This window comes from Pieris rapae, chromosome 17, assembly GCF_905147795.1.
Source record: "Pieris rapae chromosome 17, ilPieRapa1.1, whole genome shotgun sequence".
Taxonomy (NCBI): Eukaryota; Metazoa; Arthropoda; class Insecta; order Lepidoptera; family Pieridae; genus Pieris; species Pieris rapae.
In genome coordinates, this window is record NC_059525.1 from 161,612 (window position 1) to 184,880 (window position 23,269).

Genomic DNA, 23,269 nt, shown 5'->3' on the forward strand with positions numbered 1-23,269 from the left:
TGTTATTCTACGTGCAGTCACTCTACATAGAAACACTATAATAACGATCAGCATAAAACATAATTCATATCATTTAATTTTCAAAGATTCTAAGTTCTTAAATGAGTATCTTCGTTAAACGTTGGTTCTAATAATAAACGAAGAACAACACACATAATTATTGTAACTAAACGGAGATAAATCACTTTGTAAAATATAAAAACTAATACAAGCTGGTATTTGTGTAGTTAATTTTTAAATACCAACTGGTTTTTTTATTAAATTTATGACAAAGTTAATCTATCATGAATAGGTTCAGGTAAAAAACGTTTCCTTTATTTAAATATTTGCCGAATACGCGTTATATTCGAGGTCCACAGTAGCGTGTCATCAATCATGGCGAGAAAAACATTTATTCGGCGCGGGCGAAGCTCTCGACTGCATTATTACAGTAAATTACGTCTGAAGGGCATTTTTGATGGACCCTACAATTTTCTACCACCTGCTATCGTTTTATATGTACATGTCATTAGGATAATTTTATTTACGAAGAAACACTCTTATATTACTTTAATGTAATTTTTAAATATAACTGTGGGTAGTGGTAGTGGTTTGTTACGGTATTTTCTGATTTACAACATATGTATATACATTACGTATTTTAAGATGCACATTCTCCGTTTTAGGTCATGGTGCGTGTTTGTAGCATCACCGGGGTCAATCAGGCCCGAGGCGGAGACGCACAGTAGTTCTAAGAATCGGTCATTTGTATCGGAGCGCTTCTGACGCAACAAAAACTTAACCATTTCGAGTTATCCTCGTAATGAGCTATTTATAATCCATTTCGGGGCAAAGGCCTTAGGGCACTTTGCATACTTATGTAAATCAAATTTGAATAATGGGTACAACCGCCAATAAGAAACAATAAAATCGCTATTAGCTTCGGGGATAATTGGTGTTTAAAGGATCTACAGAGTCCCGGCGAGTGACATAAAAACTACAGAGGAGCCTAAATTATAAAACCTGCTTTATGTTATTCCTGTATGCAAATTGCATTGGACCTGCGTATCGTAAATTCAACAAATAAATTGGTTTTAGTGGAAAAAGTTTTGCGATTACTCTAATACTAAAAAGGTAATACAAAAAAATAGTCCGGTTTTCGTAAAATCAGTTGACATATTTTGAGTAATACACAAGAATTGATTGCTTTGCCGAATTTTCGAAAACCGAATAAGACAATACAAAGTCTGTGCTAGAGATTAAAATTATGTGGCATTTAAAGTTCAGCTACCATTTATATTCAATTTAAATTTGAACTTGGAAACAAAACTCAATATTTCAGTAAGTAAGTAAAAATATACACTTAAGTATAATTTTGTCATAAAAATACTCGAGTAATGAGCAAAATTTTTATATTCAGCTCACAATTTCATACTTTGCGCTAAAATGCAATGTCAAAACAAAGTCGCGCGCAACGAGCACCGAGCAGCAGGTGTTTCTCTCGGAACAAAACGATAAAAAACTGTTCAAAAACAGCGAGCTCGTATCGGCTGGCCACCCCGCTCTACCTGACACAATGGAATCTGAAAAGGGGCAAAAAGCTCCCGATTGCGCGCCCAGCGTTTTCGGGTTTATGCCCTTTTGGGATTTATGCCGCTATTGGGTTCAATTAGTTAATACAATCGTAACGTGCAACTACCTGTTATAAATAACTTTAACTCTAAGACGAGTATTTATATAATTGTAATTGGCATTGAAGTAGCTTTTCTAGTTATGCAATTGCATTATATGATTGTTATAAACCTTCCTTATCATCACACAATCAACTGACCACGGATAAGTCGTTAAAACTGTAATATAATGTCCATTAGCGTTTATATTTTGATTGATACTATAATAGCATAATGAACGTTGCCTCACGACCGCTACTCCTTGACCTTTTCAACGAGTTGTTTATCCTACATATTAACTAATACGTAATATACCCTAATAAAACGTTATAAATGCATTATCTACTTTAGAAAGTTCAGCGGCACGGGTTTCCCGTAGAAAAGACATCAACGCTATTGAAACTTGCGGAAAGATTCCGGGAAATTGGACTAATTTTAAATATTGAAATAAAATTAATTAAATTGATGATAACGAAGTTAGTTTAATTAATTTTTAAAATATTATTAAATCGCCTGAGAAAGTCTAGTGTTTGCGTATAAAACTAAGACAAAGGAGAAAATGATCTAAGATCAAGCTAGAGTTCCATGTGATGAGTTTCATCTAATCAATTACAAAGCACTTTCACTATTGTAAGTTTTCCAAGTTTTTACGACGATGGCGACGTGACGTGGGAGCAAAGCGTCTCGAACATGCCGGTAAAAACTGTACTTGGTAAGTACTATCTGATGCAAAACGTAATTACGACATTTTATTACCAAGTCTTAATTATTTAATCAAACGGTGGTTGCAACTATTGAATAAGTTGCGTTTCTATGGTTATCAGTATTATGCATCTAAGTGTATCAGGTGGAATTATTTTTAGCGAAATTTTTTACGTAAAGCCTACCTAGTAGCCTTTTTCAAAGAGAAAAATATTACTAATTTGCTATAACATATTCATAGGTTTTCATTTATTTTTCTTTGTATTATGGTTAAGGCTTGAGTCATTCATATTCCATTCTAGCAAGCATGTTTATCAAAATATTATTTGGTTATTTAAAAAATAAAAGCCGTAGCTTACTGTAGTTGTTGTTATTCTGCGATTTTTTATTTTTTACTATACTTGTCTTATATATTATGTAAACTTCAATACATAAATCAAAAATAAATAAATTGTGACTAGAGTATTTATAAATCTATATACAGATATGTACACATACATATTATTTTAGAAACAAAATATGTGGTCGCGTGCTGGAGACGCGTGACTTGTTCACAAGTGAAGGGTAACTTTGAAAATATTAAGTTACAGCTAGCGGTTAAGTATTTAGGACGTCCTTAGTTCCGTATCAATTTGATAGAAGCTGTTGAACGGGAATTAATTCTTACATAAAGTTTTACCTAAGATTTGGACTATAACGAAAACGCCTATGCACTTCTAACAGGATAAAAGGAATCACAAGAATCCATACAATTAATTATTAAATTATTTTTATTTACACGGTCTACTGTAAAACTGTACAATTTGAGGAATATTTACAAAATATGTGTTTATACCCTTTTGCTCCGGGTATAAACATAAATCGATTCGCTGTCACGTAATTCCCAAAGATACCAAATTTGATTTTATAAAGTTGTGCACCAAGTATAATTCGTGGTTTAATAAGTAACAGTTGAGTGACAGAATTATTAAAAAATTTATGCGAATTTAATCTGTTAATCGGGGAAAAGTAAGCATTTCGTGACAGCGTGTTAAGTGGTTTGCATATGTCAGACGTGTGCGCATTATCTTTTTCACAGACTGTTTTAAAATGGAATCTACAAAAGGGAGATTACAAATACATACGTATATTTTGATATTCTACATTTTTTTAAAAATATATTTTAATATTTTATAAAAAACGATGCTGTGTATTTATTATAGTAAATAAGTATAAACTACATTTATCTACTATAATTGTAGTTACTTCGTAATAAAAAAATAATAGGAAGATATTTTTATTATAAAAAGTCTATATTTTTTACCGAATCAATTAAATAAATAATAAATGTAAGTAAATTAAGATCAAAATTATTTTACTAATTTTATATTAATATTGAACACGGTGTGAAATGATCATGCAGGACAGTGCTTTTGAATGACAGTTTTAATTAAAATTGCGGTATTTTATCTGAATACTGTAAATATCAATTAGTTTAATAAATGCGGAATGCATATTCACAAGAGCCGTAGTACTAATTAAAGAAAAAAAATGGTTTTGAGAAGTTAAATTTAAAGTTATAAACTTGTTAATATAATAAAAAATCTGTTTTAATTTGTGTTTACGTGTGTGTCAAATAGTAATAATAATAGATTGTATTTTGTGTCCACGCAAGACTGTGCATTTTTCTTGTGTGTGTAAGACCGCCCTTTGAAAAATAAATAAATATCTCCTTGAATGCATAATATTTTTAACCTACGAAGGCAGTTCCTGTTCTTGCAAGAAGCGCAAATAATTCAAACGTGTAATGAAAGGTAAAGAAGAATAAAAGAGAACCAATCCACAACTTATTGATATCGTGTAATTTATTTCACACAACTGTAGATGATGAATAACTACATGAAATTTAATTAATTAAGACACAGAGCAAGGGTATATTTATGATCGTGATTCAAAGTAACTAATTAAGATTTAATTATGTATTTACCGATTGCCAATGAAAATTAATAAATAGGTCATTGTAAAAAGTTGTATTCTGAAGATCGTTGGTGTACTAAAAAAAACAGTTTTGCCGACTTATTTTAATAGATGCAAGAATCCTAATCAATAAATTTTCCTTAGTCGGTTGTTTATCACTGGATTATACAAAAATTAATTATAAAATTCGTCTGATATAGCGCTGACATCACGGCTCGAACGTAGAAATGATAAGTTGATGTGATGAGAAGGAAATTAATACTCATTTTGCATAACTACATCTGTTTTAATGTTCAATGCATTTATAACGTTTATGTATTTATATTTTTTATGCAAATATTATAAGCAGTTTCTTCAAAGTCAGGTTGAGACAAATTATTCTCTAATAAAGTTTCAGCCCTCCTATCCAATTCGCAACATTCCTTCCAAAAATATAATACATACTATTATTTTTATAATGGGAGCAAGCATCTCGCGTATACTATGAACATACAAACGTTAATTATTCAAATAACTTTGGTTCTTCGTTGGCCCTTTAGATCGCAATCGTAAGTCATTTTTTAAATATTTATTTTAGTTTTAAACAAGTAACACTACCTTAATGTGAGGCATGATATATGAAAACAATGGTTCGTTGTTATTATGCATATTACCTAAAAGCTATTATATTTCATTATAATATGTTAATTATCTAACACAGAAAATAAATAATCCTATGTCACCATTAAAGATTTCTTTTTTTTTGTACAATCCTATAAGAAATTTTGGAAACACGATCCCTTGCAAATTAAGCACATATTCTTCTGGCATAACTGGCGTATACACAATATAATAGTGAGAAAAGAAAGTTCTCTTCCCCATCTCACTGCCCCCACACGGCCACTTTACCTAGCCATCCATCCCAGTGCTGATCACTCGCGCTACGGCCCGGCTCGTCTGCGACGACGGATCACGCTAGCCGCGACTACACGACTACTTCTACATTCTGTGTGAGCTCGTGGCGACCGGCCCTGTACAGTCGTGCACGAAAGACTCAGCCCTTCAAGGATATCTGCTTTTCATTAGACAAAAAGCCGCCGGCACAATATATTGGTTTAAATACTAACAATTTAAAAACACGCTCAAACTATTATGTTCGGAATAGAATTATTTAGTTGATAAAATAAATTGAGGGCCATGAGGGTGGTCCCAAAAATATTTTTAACTCGGCTGATCCGCGCATTCGCATTGTGAACGTGTCGTGGTTGAACATTCGTTGCGTACAGTTAGATGCAATTTTATAGTGTTTTTTTGTGCATCTCTTGTCAATAGTTACGTCCTCCATTTAGACTATTATAGTGAGTGTTTTTGTGCGTATTCGTGAACTATTATTGTAAGGCAAGGTACAGCATCAGTCCTAACATTTCTTGTTCCCAAAACTAACAATCTATCCATCCTTACGGCTGACGTGTTTTTTTGTGCCTTTCGCCCTAACAAGGAGCAACCTTGAGGTATGTACTCAGGACTTATTTTAGTATAAGATTACGTATCGACGGCCACCGAACCGTTCTTTGTGATACATAATTTTTTGGTAGCAGAGCGTGGTTCCATTTTAGTTAATGATTTTTCGGTATATAAGTCCTGGGTTCATAACTTATTAATGCATATATCTTGTTATGTTTGTAGGGATTATAGTGTTTTGATAGTGTTATAAATCGTTTTGTGTAGTAAGTTATTAGCCGCTTATTATAATTTGCTTTTTATTTGATTTTTGTGCTATTGTTTGTACTTTTATACTTTTATATAATGGCGGTTTCGCACAAGGCACAAATAGCTGGTGTATTGCGGTGGCTAGGATCGGCCGTTTTAAATATTTCGCGAAAAGATCGCGTACAGGCCCTTCTATCAAGAAGTGACGCGTTAGAGGATAGGATGAAAGATTTATATAAATCGTATCAGGCATTGCTTGAATTGGGTTTGGAACCGGAGGTGATGGACAAGGTTTGTGCAGACATGGATCAGGCTGAGGATTTGGCTGATCAAATCAGGGAAGCCGTTGGTATTATTAAATTAAATTCGGCTACTCAGTCAAATAACCTTCAATCGAAGGATAGTTTAACTTCAAGTGGTATTATAGGTAGGTTACCCAAATTAGATTTGCCCCATTTTAGTGGCGACTTAAGCCAATGGGTGGCGTTTATACATTTATTCGATAGTTTAGTGCACTCAAGGGGTGATTTAACATCTGCGCAAAAGTTGGCATATTTGTTGGCTAGTCTCACCGGGGAGGCTAAAGGGTTAGTCCAACATTTAGCACTTGTGGACAACAATTATGATATAGCCAGAGATTTACTAATGAGGCGGTATCAAAATATACGTAGGCTAGCGGATAGCCACGTAAATGTCATTTTAAATTTACATAGTAATGTGCAGAGCCACAACTTAAGAATTCAAGTTTTAAATCCTTTATTAGTGGCAATTAATGGCTTAAGGGGTTTAAATTTGCCTGTAGATAGTTGGTCTTTTATTTTGTTGCATATTACATTACAAAAACTAAATTTAGATATGCGCACCCGATTTGAACAGGCGTATGGTGGAGATTCAACCACTCATCTTCCCACGTTTGATGAATTGATCTTGTTTTTAGAGGATGAGTGTCGCAGACAGGATAATGTTCCAGCGCCGTCCACGACGCCGGCCCCAATTTCTACCAGGCCGCGACAACAGCATATGCGCTTAATGCGACGCCCTGACCAGCGAGTTTATAACGTGGCAACTCAACATTCAGGCAAATGTTGTGTTTATTGTCGAGTCCCTGATCACACCGTAGTGTCATGTCAAAAGTTTTTAGCATTACGTTTTCAAGCACGGCGAAATATTGCCCGACAGCGGAAGTGGTGTTATGGTTGTTTAGGTAAGCACCTGGCATCACAATGCCAAGTGTCACGACCATGCAAACAATGTAATGGCAATCATCACATTATACTTTGTGGTAATATGAATGGTTCACCCCAATCAGCTGCACCGGCACGGGAGTTTGTTGAAGATATGCAAAATACAGGTGATCAGTGGAATGGTGGTGTGAAGGTTAGACACTGTAGTTTTGGTCATGCTTCCAGGCACCGTACAGGATCAGGTTATTATGATTATCATCGGAGGCAGCCACCACCCTGCAGGGGCGGGGGAAACTTAAGGTCTCATGACGGGACTCGTGTCACCTCTGATCAGCAACAACTTCCTAAGAGCAAAGATAATTATGACTCTTGTGCATCACCTGTTATTAAACAGCAACGTCGTGATTTTGTTAGGCCTTTGCCCTTTTCTGAGTGGCCTCGTTTAGGCCAGCGGGTCCCTGAACCAGAAGGATATTGACTAGGTCACGTCCCTACTAGAACTCCTACATCTCCTATTACTGTTTTGTTACCCACCGCACAGATTTGTGTTGGTTCTCCATCAGGTGAGCAGGTAACCACGCGTGCGATTTTGGATTCTGGAGCACAGGGAAGTTTGGTGTCAATGGATTTGGTGGATAGGTTACAGTTGCGTATTTTCCCTGCTAGCGGGAGTATATTTGGTGTAGGTGGCTCTAAGGTTGCTGGTTTGCGGGGACAAGTTACACTTACTTTTTCTCCTGTTCAATGCTCTCAGCCACAGATTACAATTTCTGCCATAATTTTAGATACTGTTATGGGCAGACACCCACTTGTTAAATTACCATCGGAGATATTAGATTTTACACGTAGTCTAAACTTAGCGGATTGTACATTTCATATTCCAGGTCAAATCGATTTGCTACTCGGAGCAGAAGTTTTGGGAATGCTGCGGCTAAGTAAAAGCACACTTTTACAACCAGCGGGTTTAGTAGCAGTCACAACTGATTTTGGTGATGTCATTATGGGTCCTGTGTTTCCAATAGAATCTCTTAGCGTTGAAGATGGTAACTTGTGTGTGGGACTCTCACTTGCTGAAGCCATTCAACGGTTTTGGGAAGTCGAAGAGCCTCCCACAGCGGCTCGTGAAAATCCGGAGCACCAAGAATGTGAATTGTTTTTTCAGAATAACACTGGTCGTCTCCGTTCGGGTAGGTTTGTCACGAGGTTACCTTTTTTACCATCCCGACCACCTTTGGGTCACTCCAGGTCTTTAGCTGAGAAAAGGTTAACATCCATGGAGAGACGAATGAAAAGAGATTCTACTTTTCGTGCTAAGTATATAGAGTTTATGGACGAGTACTTTAAGCTCGGACATATGTCAGTTTCTGATTATGATTGGCGCACACAGGAGCACTACTTCATTCCACATCATGCTGTGTTTAAAGGTGGTAAAATAAGAGTGGTTTTTGATGGCTCAGCGCCTACTTCCAATGGAGTTTCTTTAAATCAATGTTTGCATTCGGGCCCAAAGTTACATCGTGACATTGGTGATATTTTAACAAATTTTAGAAGACATCAGATTGTATTTGTTGCAGATATTAAAATGATGTTTAGGCAAACTGTAATTCATACTGATGACCGTTGCTATCAACTTATCTTGTGGCGTGAGAAGGAATCCGATCCAGTTACAGTATTTGAATTAAATACCAATACTTACGGACTCAGATCAAGTCCTTATATTGCTATTCGTACATTGTTAGAATTGGCTGAGCGAGAACGTTTGCAATTTCCAAGAGCAGCTGATGTTTTGAATAGTGATGTTTTCGTTGATGACATTTGCACTGGAGCTGCAAATGAGAAAGAAGCCTTGATACTACGCGATGAGCTAACCACTCTTTTGTACGTGGGTACTACAGTAACCAAAAAACAGTATGGCCTCATTCGTACGTGGTAACTACAGTACCCAAAACGAAGAGTTTAAGAAAATGCCATCTAGTTCAAACTGACCTAAGAAATAAACGTTTTTATCGACGTAGAACGATAGCTTACGAAATAGTGTACCCAATTAACAACAGATGGCAATGAAATATGAAGAGTTCTTTGTACAAAAAAAATTCCAAAGTCGGTTAAGTGGTACTTGTCAATTTTGTCAACAAGCGTATCGAGTGTCGGCAATTATTTTGTTAGTTTTATATCATATTTCTTTAATTATCATACATCAAAATAAACTTGAATATTTGTACTTTATGATTATGATAATATTTTATAGTTTTAAATGCAAAATTGAGTTTGATTCCAACTTTAAAATATTGTCGTCACGGGCTATTAAATTGAGTTTGATTTCAACTTTAAGATATTGTAGTCACGGGCATCTAATTATTATTAAATGTATTTTAATCTATATCCTTTAAGCTATTTTCTAGTATTTTTTTCATAGTTGTAGTTATTATATTCCAACAGATATAATGGTTTTTGTTGCGATGTATCGGGCGCGGTGCGCGAGGGTCTAGGCCGCGTGAGTAGATGTACAGATGAGATATAAACAGTCGTGCGGCCCGTGCAAAAGAGAGGCTAATTGGGATTCTTAAGGCTGGTGGATATGAGTTAAGGAAATGGGTGTCTAACTCACAAGCTGTTCTTGCTGGTTTACCCGAGGATCATCAACAACATCCATATATTTTTCAGAACGTGGACAACCCTGACGCTGTTGCAGTATTAGGTATTCAGTATCAACCGTTAGGTGATATATTTACCTTTCGAGTGCAAGACATAGATGTAATTAAATCTTGGACAAAGCGTGTAGTACTTTCAACTGTAGCCAGGATATACGATCCTAATGGATGGTTAGCTCCAGTTGTTTTTTGGGCAAAATGTTTTATACAAAAGCTTTGGTTACAAGGATTAACATGGGATGCCCCTTTAGTTGGTGAATTGTTAAGTGTTTGGGTTAGGTTTGTTTCGTCGCTTCCTGAAATTCAATTGATTAAAATTGATAGGTCTTTATTGCCACCAGGGAAATGCATAGTGGATATTCATGGTTTTTGTGATGCATCGGAAAGTGGTTATGCTGCTGCAGTTTATATTCGTTCTGTCAATCAATCTGGTGTTGTAACGGTTAAACTAGTTATGGCAAAGAGTAAGGTTGCACCGGTAAGAACACGCTTAACAATTCCTAAATTAGAGTTATCAGGTGCTGTTCTATTGACACGTTTGATAAACCATGTTAAATCCATTTTTGGCCAAAAAATGAATATTCAGAAGTGTTTTGCTTGGACTGATAGTCAGATAGTTCTTGCATGGCTGCAAGCGTCAGTTCATGTTTTGGAAGTATTTGTGGCCAATAGGGTTTGTCAAATTCAGCAATCTGTCGTGACCTTGGATTGGAGGCATGTACCGGGAGAACTTAATCCGGCAGACTGTGCATCTCGAGGTTGTGAGGCTCCAGTAATATTAGACCATCCCTTATGGTGGGCTCCAGGTTGGCTGTACCAACCCGAAAATTGTTGGCCTCGCATTAAAACGGAACTTGTTGAGCCTCTTCCGGGTTTAAGAGTTATTTCTCTTGTCGTTCAGGAATCGATAGAAAACTTAGACCCGTTACTCGCAAGGTTTAGTTCATTAGACAAATTGATTGGAGTGACCGCCTGGATTAGGAGGTTTATTTATAATTCAAGGAATCCAACAATTAAGAATATGTCAAATGTATTATCACCAGATGAAAGAAATGAATCCTTATTATTCTGGGTTCGTTATATCCAAGCTAAGCATTTTGAAACAGTCTTTGCTACTCTAAAAGGACAAGGTAAATTAAAGGGATCTGTTGCTCGGCTGAATCCATTTATTGATGATAAGGGTTTGTTACGCGTAGGTGGGAGATTACGCCATTCAGAACTACCTTATAATCATAAACATCCGCTTCTCCTTCCTAATCGAACTCCATTGGGAGATTTGATAATTACTGACAGACACGAAAAGAATGCACATGTTGGCTTAAATACACTTTTGGCTATTATTCATCAACAATTTTGGATTTTGTCAGCCAGGAGGGCTATTCGAAATGTTATTTTTAAGTGTATTCCTTGTTATCGACTTAAAGCATCCTTGACTCAACCACAAATGGGAGATTTGCCTCCAGATCGCATTACTGCTGCTAGACCCTTCTCTGGTGTAGGCACCGATTTTGCTGGGCCATTTTCCATCAAGGTTTCATCATTGCGAAACGCCAAGATCGTAAAAGGGTACCTCTGTGTCTTTGTCTGTCTTGTTACAAAATCCGTATACCTGGAGGTGGTGTCATCACTTAGTACTGAAGCTTTTATCGCTTGTTTGTCTCGTTTTGTTAGTCGTCGAGGATTACCAAACTTGATTCGCTCCGACTGTGGGACAAATTTTAAGGGCAGTGAACGTTACCTCGGAGAAGTTTATAAGTTTTTGACTGAAAACCAACTGCCTATCGAAAGTTCACTTTCTCGTCGTGGAATTAAATGGAAATTTAGTCCGGCTGGATATCCATCTTGGGGTGGAATATTTGAGGCTGTAGTGAAGGTGGCCAAAACACATATACGACGAATTATAGGAGAATCAGTTCTTACATATGAAGAACTAGCCACAGTCTTTTGTAACATTGAATCTGTTTTGAACTCACGACCACTTTGTCCTATAACTTCGGACCCAAATGATCTAGAAGCTTTAACTCCTGGACATTTTTTGATTGGGGCTCCTCTCAATGCGTTACCTGAATATCCATTTGTGGACACACCAATAAATCGGCTCTCACGTTTCCAACTGCTACAACAATTATCTCAGAGTTTTTGGAAACGTTTTAATATAGAATATCTCCATTTATTGCAGCAACGAGTTCGTTGGATAGATAAAACAGATCCGCCTAAGGTTGGGGACTTGGTTCTTATCAAAGAACCAAATATGCCACCATTATCTTGGAGACGCGGTCGCATTATTAAACTATTCCCGGGTGCAGATGGTACCCCACGAGTCGCCGAGGTCCGCGTTGGGGAATCGGTTTTAAAAAGAGCCGTGGCCTGCTTGTCACGTCTTCCAGTGGCATAACCTTTGCTACCAGCCTCCGGTTTTGGACTCAGTCATGTTAAGCCTGACTGGGACGGGGGACTGTTCGGAATAGAATTATTTAGTTGATAAAATAAATTGAGGGCCATGAGGGTGGTCCCAAAAATATTTTTAACTCGGCTGATCCGCGCATTCGCATTGTGAACGTGTCGTGGTTGAACATTCGTTGCGTACAGTTAGATGCAATTTTATAGTGTTTTTTTGTGCATCTCTTGTCAATAGTTACGTCCTCCATTTAGACTATTATAGTGAGTGTTTTTGTGCGTATTCGTGAACTATTATTGTAAGGCAAGGTACAGCATCAGTCCTAACATTTCTTGTTCCCAAAACTAACAATCTATCCATCCTTACGGCTGACGTGTTTTTTTGTGCCTTTCGCCCTAACAAGGAGCAACCTTGAGGTATGTACTCAGGACTTATTTTAGTATAAGATTACGTATCGACGGCCACCGAACCGTTCTTTGTGATACATATTATATGTGTGAAATTCCGAAACCTATGCTTCAGATATTTGTGTCTGTTTGCATACTAATTAATAGAAAGCATGAAGTAAACATTATTGTTGTAAAGCGTAGGCTTATCACCTACTTTAGTGAGTAGGAAACCAATAAACACGTCTAGTGTTTATTAATATTACAAAATATTAATAAAATAATAGCCACGTGGGCAGAGCACTTGGTCGTGCGAGTGTACTTGCGCGCGCGCAGCCTCCGGTCGTCGCTCGCAACCAGTCGGACCGCATGCGTCGCCCCTCTCCGCCCCGCCGCGCACCTCCACCCCACAACGCTCCCTACTCAAAGGCGATACAACTCAAATTCCATCACAGCAATCAACCCAGCTATTGGGACACAGCGCTTTTAGCATATTTGAACTCGCGTTTCATAGTGGACCATATCGGGCCGAGTTAGGTCCGATTTTGGTGGGACGAGCCGAGGAATGCACCTTAGCTACTGGGGAACGCATTGCTCAGTACGGACGGTTTAATTCGATCACTAGAACACGTGGGGCTTAGGAATTAGATCGGAAAATCGAGTTGAGCTAAAAAATTGTATCTTGAGTCAAATCTTTTGATTTTGCGTTTCTGCGATTGTGGTACACATGGGAAGTTTAAGACTGATTTCCTCTCATTACGAAGATTATCTGTTAATATGTACATGATGTCACTTTATTGATTGTTAATAAATTAACAGTCGTCTTCAATTTCAAAAATTGCTTATTCATTGCTAAGCAGTTCAATCAAAATTGTGTCAATATATGAAGAGCTCGGTCCGATCTAAAAACAAACGTTTTTTCTGTGATAGAAGACATTGCGATAAAAGCGAAATTAATAGAGCAATTTCAATTCTTCAATTCAAATTTATCTAAATTAATGAAGCCTAACACAAGAAAAAATATAAATTTAACAGTTTATTGAACAACAAGTAAATTGTATTATGCACCTAACATTATCGCCAACGCATAGCGATCGCCGGCGCAGGCGCACTATCTCTGTGTTATCAGAGAAAAGATAATATACGAGTACTATCGGCTATTTCATTTGCATTAATAATTTCCTGCCTCGATGTTTACTACGACAACATAATTAAAAGTCTGATATAAACAATCGCTGTATAGCAATTAGCATAACAAACGCTGTTATTTTATAGAAACAGAATTAATTAGGCAGCACATCTTTAATTACCATTGAAGATAGCTATGGCATTATCATTCTTAACATTCAAAGTGCGTCTATTGAATAGGTCGACTTGTACACGCAATATCTCATTATTCCTAATAGGTGCCGGAGCCTCCTCCTACGTTATGCGTTGCATTAATTATAAAAAGGCAGTATATAAAATACTTTATAATGAGATCCCGTCAGTTCAAGGCGTACCTAGGATCGCCAAGCTTTAGAGGAGATTTAAGTTTAACAAATACTTTTATAGTAATTAGAAAATTCAATTTAAAGGAAAATATTTATTCGATCGTTGCGTTAAGTGGAAATAGCTTTTATTAGAAATGTTACAACCGATATAAATACATAATATGTTGTGTTCGAAAAAAATATATTCTGTACGATATAATTGTGTTATGTTAATTAGGCTTTGCAAAGTATGTGTAACCTAGGCAAAATCATACATAAATATGGTCACCCGATATATACATAAATATGGTACCTACAACCGCCTAGTAATCATGACATTAGCGTTCAAACACGTTTTTAGCGGCCGCCAATTGCGTTCTTATGAAAATGTCTTCACAAAAACAAATACTTGGACAAGAGTAAAAGGCCTACGATCCATTTTGTATTCAATGTATGTAAGCAATAATTATGTTGAAGTTAATCACTTGCTTAGAACTTTTTACTGTAACTAATTCGATTTATTGCTACAAAAACGAGACATATACGCTAATTTAACACAAATCTTTAATATCGGGGGTAAGCTTACCCCTTGCAATTCAATTGCGAAGTGATGACCATTAGTCTCTCCAATTTAAATATTATTTAGTCAAAGACCGCGACATAGACTAGACATGGCGGTTTTGTTTGTTACATATCTCTGAATCTCTCGGCTGCATTTCCGGATCCTGAACATCCACGACCGTTTTAATGTAAAGTGAGATCAAACCGTGATCCATGGGGTATAACATTATTTTATATTATTATTATTTTCTTATTGGTGTTGTTCCCACGAGAATGTAAGTGCGTGCTCCTATTTTACTATGCCTACTGCTGATAGAGAATCTTTGACAATCTGTGACAAATATGTGAACTGAAACAAATGTGGAACATGGTGTAATGGTTGCAGCCCCTTACAAACGTGGTGTAATACAAATAACTTGGCGATTAAAAAGAGTGGCGGAGAGTGTATTGGCAGTTCTTTTCTTCCGTTCTACGCCCTTGATTTCAGAACTGGCATTTATTAATTTGTGGAACCAGCTACCGACTGAAGTATTTCCGACTTAGGGTCCTTCAAGAAAAGAGCGTACCAATTCTTAAAAGGCTGGCAACGCACTCGTGAGCCCTCTGGCATTGAGAGTGTCCATGGGCGGCGGTATCAGTTAACATCAGGTGAGCCTCCTGCCCGTTTGCCCCCTGTTCTATAAAAAAACAGTAAATGTAAAATTAGAAGCATTTAATATATATTTCTTTTTAAGCGTTCAAATGTGTACATTGTGTTACCTATATGAACCATTTTTTACTTTTGACTCATTTGCGGAGCATATCCTGTGTCCTGCAGAATTCAGCTAGCAATATTCGTCATTATAAACCAGCGTCTTCATATTGTCCGTTATAAATAGTATTATAGGATAATTATTGAAAGAGTGCAAAAGAAGTTCCTTAGATTAAGAAGACTAAGTTCTTGATGGGGGTTTTATGGTATGCTTCACTTCGTATGGATTTAGTTTTGATCAAATTCGGTTTAAGCATAATTAATAACGAAAGGAAATATGACATAAAATCCCCAACGACATATTGGACTAGCGTATAATCGAACAATATAAAAAAGAATAATTCGGTTTATTAATTAACTAGTAATACGAAACTGGGAAGAAAATGAAAGACACAAATAATATTGAATATTGTATTTGGAACAATCGCCTCTTACCAGATTGAATAACTTAGCTCTCCACTGTCACAAATACAAAATGTATAATAACTTATATTTATAGATAATTATTACATCCGCCGTCGCACACACATTCTCAGGAAACAAGGACTGACAACAAGCAGATAGAAGTAATAGAAGACTGAAAGAGGAAACTTCTTCGCCAACGCCAACTCCATCGGAATTTTAAAGTTATTACCTTCATACACTAACATTAAACAAAAATCTCATTTGTTATTAGTCCTTGTGTTCACAATGCATTTTACCCTACTAAGGCATCGCCGCCATATTCAATTATAATGATATTAATATGTGGAATTTCTATCTTTATCACGATAGAAAGTAGAGATACAAGGATAAGCCATAAAAATAGATTATTTTATAAGAATCGATCAAATTTTACTTTTTATATAAAAAGCGCACACTGCCATGCCCCTAATTCTAAAGTACAAAATTGTGCCTTTCATATTATTATGACATAAATTGAAATTGCATCGTGACGTTTGTTTTAAATAATTAAAACAAACGTCACGATGCAATTTCAATTTTATAAAAATGCTGAATCATGGTAAATAAATACTTCATTTTTCCGATATTAATTAAAATAAAATATAAATAGATATATTATATATTGACCAGCCACTCTGGCGTGGTTCGGCCGACACCTGTGTTCCTCACAATTGCCATATCTTGTAACAACTATGCAAAACACTATTAAAAGCAGTTGATCCAAGGAACTAGACAAAAGTGGCGGCGATGCTAAGTACTTAACCTAGTGGCTGTAAATATGACTACATCACTTGTTCCGACACTGCCGAGCCAGGACTCTTCAAATAAATGCTGGAAGAAATAATACACATAAATAGAAACTAATATCAAAATTACATTAAATTTTTATATATTTCTTGATAAAAAATAAAAATATCCTTAGAAGAAATTGAAACATACGTATGAAATTGTCGTAAATATTTCATTATTCAAACGCTATGTAATCACTTTTGCCATCTATAGGTAGTTAATTCAATTTCAAAAATTCTTTATTCAATGTTCAAAAACAATTAAAAGTGCTACATGTCTAGTGTATCTTATTTCCTGGAATGTAACAAACTTATAACTAAACACGTTTTTTTTTAAAAGCCGTATTGCTCTTTTTAAAAACTTATAAAAACTAAAGTTTTAATTTTTCGAAGTTCCCGAAGTTTTTCGATCCCTTTACCAATCAAAACATTTGGGGAAGCAATGACAACTTTAAAGGCGGTTTCATCAGAGTTGAATTTTTTACCTCACAAAAAGTTCTCCAAATTTCGAAAAAAATAATAATTTGTTGGAGCAAGTTCCGGGGTCCAGTTAATGGTGGATGTCTTAGACATTCCAATTGAAGATCTTCTAATTAAGAAGCAATCTGCTGTGCAATGTGTGGTCTAGCAGCAGTGGCATAGACCAATTGACCAGCCTCGGTTGTTTAGCAGCTACCTAGTTTTATCTCTAACACACAGCCTTCAGGGAACTCAGGCATAGTTTGCGATGAATCCACTTCCCCAATAGCCTTCAATTGTTCTTTGTCATTTAAAACCTTGGAACCAAAATCGCACTGAGATTTCTTTTGCAACATCGCTGCCACACACCTCATTAATCCTTTGAGCTGTTTCTGCAGCACTGGTGTAAAGGTAGAACTCATAGTCGTAAATGGCGCCATATTTCATGTTTTCCATTGTAAAAATAGAAATTTGATTGTGATTTAATGAAAAAAATTTAAAATGGGAAAATAAAATGAATCTTTGAAGTCAAAGTGGCCAGTATGACAAAACAACAATTTCATATGTATGAACCTACTTAATATAAAATTAATTTTAACCTGGTGTTATTTCCTTGCTTGTAGTGCATTAGAAAGCCAGTCCATCGCTTGATCCAATCCTTCTCCTCTCACAGCTGATGTCTTGAAAATTTGGAAGGTTCTATCACGTAGAGCATCCAACCCCAATGCTTGATGCACCTCAGCCACGGTGAGGCAGCCTGCCATATCCTGCTTGTTTGCTAATACTACCAGTATTGCATTAGATAACTCATCTTCCTGAAACAATTTATTTACTATATGTAGTTAATTTTTTCAAGTCAATCTGGATAAAACTCTGATTATCTATGTTAAAGTTGTTGTTGTTGTGTAGGAATACTTCTTAAGTTTTTGTTACTTTTCAATTTCTTTATCAATAATGTATTAATTATTCAAAGAAAGAACTTTCTCATATATTACAGCTAGACTCCAGCTATTTTAGCTATCAATAAATATTAGTAGAATAAATAAACAGCTATAAGAATATGAAATATAAAAGCTAATCACATGAAATTTTCTAAATACAGTGAGTTATTACAAGTAAATTGATAGTTACATACATGCAAAAGATGTAATGTTTTGCTTTTGATTAAATAAGATTTATGTTTATATGAGTTGAAAGTTGTCATCATAAACCAATAAGACAATTCCCAATTGATTTTCAAAGAATCACTCCGGTATTTAAGCTAATGAGTCTACTCAGTTTTGTAATTCAAAGGTGAATATGAATAGTACAAAATATAGGTATGTATTTCATAATTCTGCTTGATCTGTACATGTATCTTAGTTTACAACTACCAAGTTCTCATTCTAACTGTTTTAACCTATAAAACTATTTTAATGTAATGTTACTGAGATATAGAAATAGGTACAAAAACACTTACTCTTAACATATGCACAAGTTCATCTTTCGAAATTCCTATTCTATCTCTATCTGCTGAATCTACAACATATATTATTGCATCTGTGTTACCATAGTAACACCGCCAATAGGGCCTGAAATTTTATTAAATGGAACAATTACAATAGTTTATAAAAGGACACACAAGGAAAAAAAACAATTAAATGGCTTTCAACTGGCATATAAAAAATTTATGTACAAACCTGATACTTGTTTGTCCACCAAGATCCCAAACTTGAAACTTAAGATTTTTATATGTTACTTGCTCTACATTAAAGCCGATTGTCGGAATTGTAGTAACAACTTCGCCAACTTGTAATTTGTACAATATTGTTGTCTTTCCGGCACCGTCTAGACCGAGGATCAATATCCGCATTTCACGCGCCCCTAATAGTCCTCTAAAATAACTGAATAAGCCACCTGTAATATAAATTCATTGTTTTATAATACATATATCGTCAATGACCTGTAGTTATCAGTAAAATTATAAAATACTCACCCATTTTAGGAGATTAGCCTAGACTTAGGAAACATTAAATCTTTCAAGAGAGAAAAGATAATTTATTTCTCCATGTACGTCTTGTTATATACATATAAATCTCTTTACGAGTGGAATAATTTTAACAGTATTTAATTTATGAATATTTATGGTAGAAACATAAAATTGAAATTTACAACCAAATAATATTAGACGTGTAAGCAAATCGGCAGATTCAAAAGTCAAATTTATAGATACAAATATTATTGAGCATAGAGTAAAAATTATTAAATTTTAAATAAATTCAGAAGCGAAATATGAACTTTTAGTTGCTAAATAAACTGTTAAAATCTTTAAAATGTTAATATTGCTCAAAATTATGTATTCACTATTTATTACACAGTTCTGTCGTATGCGTAATAATGTTGCATCAATAGTTCCATTGCCATCTAACATCGGAATTAAACACTTTGACTAGACTTTAGTTCTGAAAGTCAAAAGTAGATGGCAGCAAAATAATTTTTTTTTATTTTTCTTAACCCACTTAAACATTGTTATTAGCTCATCTATGTGTTCTTGTTGGAAGTGGATAAGATTTGACTATGATCTATTTATGCAGATAATCAACTGCATCAAGCATTTCGTAGATGCGTGTATGGTTCACAAATTCATATCAAAGTTGTAATATTGAGGTCCTTGCTTTAAGGTTTATCAGAATAACCTTTGTAGTTTTGAGATATTCATGCATTACTATAGATATTAACATAATATGTACCTAGGTAAATAATAATCCTTTTTCTGTTTCACTTATAAAAATTAATACCTCTTCTCTTCTGCCTAACAGTCTAATAATATCGTGTTAACTTTATATAAACCTAATTAAGGACTTAATTAAGGTAATTAATAACATTAACAATTTTTTTTTTCAAATATAGAAATGTTTTATCGCTCGCAATTGAAAGAAAGTAAGAAATAACTTTATTAGACACAAAATACAATAATTGCGAATGAAGGATAACAGTTTTACAGATTAGGCCTCTTCTCTCAAGCGCCAATATTGGGTTACTGCATGTCCAACATTAGCTGCATTCCTTCAGTGCTTACTACATCTCGTAAATTGATATAAGTACTCCTCCGAACGTAGTTTGGCTTGGTTCAACCGAATGAAAGCTAAGCCGTTCCAATTATGACATACATACATGTCGACACAGTTTTGCGGCAGCAAATTTTAGCAAATAGATTAGCATTTTCAGGAATCATCATATTATGCGTAATAATTCTTTGAGCTAACCTTTTTGGTAGTTTCCTCACCTGAAATTAAAAAAAGTAAAACTAAAATAAGTATACACATGCTGTTTCAATTCCTTAAATTAATTGATTAATTTATTGTTATTCGATTATAATTCATAGATAATTTACAGAAAAGTTTATATCAAACTATTTTAACAATCGTAAAATGTATTTAGTACAAAGTATTCTGATACGTATGACTACGCCAGGAATTTCAGTGGTTTCCGTTGAGAGAAGGCCAAGAATGTGTTCCCTTTGATTATAGTTGATATTAATTATGGAATTCATGGCGCCTGATATGTGTTTAGGGCAAGATATAGCTTTTTGTATACATTGCTTTAAATTTGATTGCTGAGGCAGTAAATGAAATATGTTATATTAGGTTCTTCTCAAATTTGATCATGAAGGTTCAACTATTTCAGAAACCACAATTTTTAAGGAAATATGGTATTTTCTTTAACTAATGAATCAGGACGCAAACGACTTTTATTGATTTTAAACATCTCTTTGCACGACTAGATTATTAATATTTCATCTTTTATGTAGAACTATGTGAGTCGCGCTAGAACTTAGACATAACAAGTTCCTATTTAGCCCTAAACAATTTCTGGTATGACAATATTTTCCCGAAGACGAATGTACGAGTTTTCTTAGAGCCTAGAATTTCGAATTGATCAAGTATTCGTCTATGAGAACCGCATATTCGGTCGGTAACAATGACGTAGCAAAATTTTTAATGAAAGAGACGCTCTATCACCATGTCAAAAAGATATCGACTCACGTGGACATGACTCAATGTTTACTGAGCGCATTTGATGCCACTTTTTACAGTTTTCAACGCGTGTTTCTGTGAGATTATCTTTAGGCTCATTGTGACGTTAGAGCTGTGACGAGATTGTGTCGTAGACTCCACCGTTTTTAGGCAAATGTAGGCCGGAAAACTTAACGGAACTAACCAAGGTTAGATGATTGTTTGATCGTGGCTTAACGTAATAGATAAAGCAGTAAAGGGCCATGTTTATTTTATGAATGGAGGATTTAACGTACCCGTGTTTGCACACGGTACATCTGCTAAGATCAGTTTTAAAAAGTTGTATTTGAATAAAAATACTTTAAATTAATAATGCACGTAATTAATTAAAATAAAGCTTCATTGATCATTCTTTTATCTAAATTAATATATTTATCGTATTGTATTTAATTTTGTTTTTTTAATATTTTGGGTGAAAGTATCGCCAAATCGTTGATGTGGAGAATAAACAAGAAGACAACATGGTCAATGTCCAAAAAAGGGAAATCTTGGGAAGGAGTTTCCGCGCGTCACTAACCGCCGCGAGCGCACGTAGTCAATTTATTTTGGGCCCGATCTGCCCGAATTAGTTCAGCCGTCTACATTTATTATGCTAAAAAGTAAACATACAGTTTAATTTAGCCCCCGTTCTGAAATACAGCGGCTAGTTGAACGGTTACGCACGCGCGTGGGCACTTGTGGCAGATTCATGTCCGCCTTGTTTGTTTGCGTTGCGGAATTCAGGCATGTTTGTTTTCTAAAAGCCGATTTAGTGAATATTCACTACGATCGCTGACAGACTTGTTATTCTCCAAAGTTCTGAGTGCATTCATTTGCTTTCTGTATTAGATTTTATTCGTTTTATTCATCGGCAATTGCACTTCTTATTGATAAACATGTTATGCTTTCAAGGCGTGAAATTTTATATAGAAAATTAAATGATTAGACAAATCCATCAATTGAAAACAGTCTTGGATTAAATTATTATACCATTAATATATGCGAGCCGTTAAGAATGTGCAAATAATAATAAATAAAAATAAGTCATGCTTTACTAAATTAATAGTATAATTTAAAAACTCATGTACAACGTGGTTATCTTTATATGTATAATTCATATAATAATTTTGTCAAAATCAACCATAGCTATCAGCAAGACTATTCTCGAATAATAATCTCAGATTCCAAGAAATAATCTTAAACAAATTGTTTCTTATTAATTAGCGTACAACGTCCTGATCCCGTAAGCTCGTTTTTATTTCGAATATTTGTGAAGTTAGTCAGTGAGCAGCACCAGAGCCGAATTCCTGATGAGTAAGTGATTACCTGTAAGTCGTTATTGAAACAATTTCGGGTATCGCCCACGACGCATGAACAAACAGCCTCTACGTATTTATTATATTCAAACATTCGCCAAAATAATCGCCGCTTTACAATAACGGGCCTTTTAATGTCATTTGTCATGTCAGTACCGAAATAATTCGCTGGAACAGGAAGTGATCTAAATACCCTAAAGTGAAGATATTATTTTGCGTCCAAGACTAACATATATTAACTTGGTGCCAGTATGACATACATAATAAAACACATCAGATGTTCCGATGTGATTGGAAATAAAAATAACTACTACGTAATGATGTCATTATTATAAATTTCTTATAACTATTAAAAAAAAATGAATTATTTATGTCATCAAGGTTTTCTAGGAATAATAATTATTCTTGTGAAATACTCGTCTCCAGTCAGGCAAGTAGCCGTTAATTACAGAAAAAATCTAGGAAAATTAATAGTTGTAACCACAACTAATTGGTACATTGTTTGCTTTTTGCCATTTTAACATTGGTATTTTACCGAAGGTTGTGGGTTTATTCAGCAGCTAGTAAAAATAGTAGACTTTAAATTGGACAATGCGCAATCCAGTGCATAGATTGCGTTACTCAAAATGTATTTATTCATATAGGTATACAAGTATTTTCATTTACTACCAGTTCGCAAGTAAAAGGCGTAGAGCGGACAAGAACAACTGGCAAGAAACTTTCCGCCACTCTTTTTAATCGCTAAGTTTTTAATACAAATTGTTTGAACTAGAACAAATGAATCCCAAGGATTGGGATCATTTAAGTATTCGTCACATTTATAAAAAGC

General features: G+C 35.1%; 3 protein-coding genes across 3 annotated transcripts in view; 1 reads left to right on the plus strand and 2 right to left on the minus strand.

The window, feature by feature from the left end:
• Nucleotides 1-5,309, minus strand: part of LOC110998347 (ankyrin repeat and BTB/POZ domain-containing protein BTBD11) — a 28,384-nt gene extending 23,075 nt beyond the window's left edge. The window contains exon 1 of the mRNA XM_022266938.2: nucleotides 5,196-5,309. Within this exon, the coding sequence (XP_022122630.2) occupies nucleotides 5,196-5,203 (8 nt within the window). The 5' untranslated portion in view covers nucleotides 5,204-5,309. The remainder of the gene's footprint in view (nucleotides 1-5,195) is intronic.
• A 2,493-nt stretch (nucleotides 5,310-7,802) lies between these two features.
• LOC123689914 lies at nucleotides 7,803-12,301 on the plus strand. Its single transcript, XM_045631940.1, has 2 exons — nucleotides 7,803-9,043; nucleotides 9,730-12,301. Exons 1-2 carry the CDS (start codon nucleotides 7,803-7,805, stop codon nucleotides 12,224-12,226), a joined length of 3,738 nt encoding a protein of 1,245 aa, XP_045487896.1. The 3' UTR covers nucleotides 12,227-12,301.
• A 4,145-nt stretch (nucleotides 12,302-16,446) lies between these two features.
• Nucleotides 16,447-19,268, minus strand: LOC110998332 (ADP-ribosylation factor-like protein 1). The gene is made up of 5 exons (XM_022266907.2): nucleotides 19,066-19,268; nucleotides 18,770-18,986; nucleotides 18,550-18,661; nucleotides 17,690-17,905; nucleotides 16,447-16,674 (listed from the first exon to the last, which is right to left on the minus strand). Exons 1-4 carry the CDS (start codon nucleotides 19,067-19,069, stop codon nucleotides 17,696-17,698), a joined length of 543 nt encoding a protein of 180 aa, XP_022122599.1. The 5' UTR covers nucleotides 19,070-19,268; the 3' UTR covers nucleotides 16,447-16,674; nucleotides 17,690-17,695.
• Between the last annotated feature and the right edge of the window lie 4,001 nt (nucleotides 19,269-23,269).

Excerpts from the sequence above, each read along its gene's own strand:
- LOC123689914 (XM_045631940.1), top strand. The coding sequence starts at position 7,803 with ATGGATTTGGTGGATAGGTTACAGTTGCGTATTTTCCCTGCTAGCGGG. Across the intron at positions 9,044-9,729 it reads GCCTTGATACTACGCGATGA|GCTAATTGGGATTCTTAAGG; the intron begins GCTAACCACTCT and ends TGCAAAAGAGAG.
- LOC110998332 (XM_022266907.2), bottom strand. Across the intron at positions 18,662-18,769 it reads GGTGGACAAACAAGTATCAG|GCCCTATTGGCGGTGTTACT; the intron begins GTTTGTACATAA and ends ATAAAATTTCAG. Across the intron at positions 17,906-18,549 it reads AACTTGTGCATATGTTAAGA|GAAGATGAGTTATCTAATGC; the intron begins GTAAGTGTTTTT and ends AAATTGTTTCAG.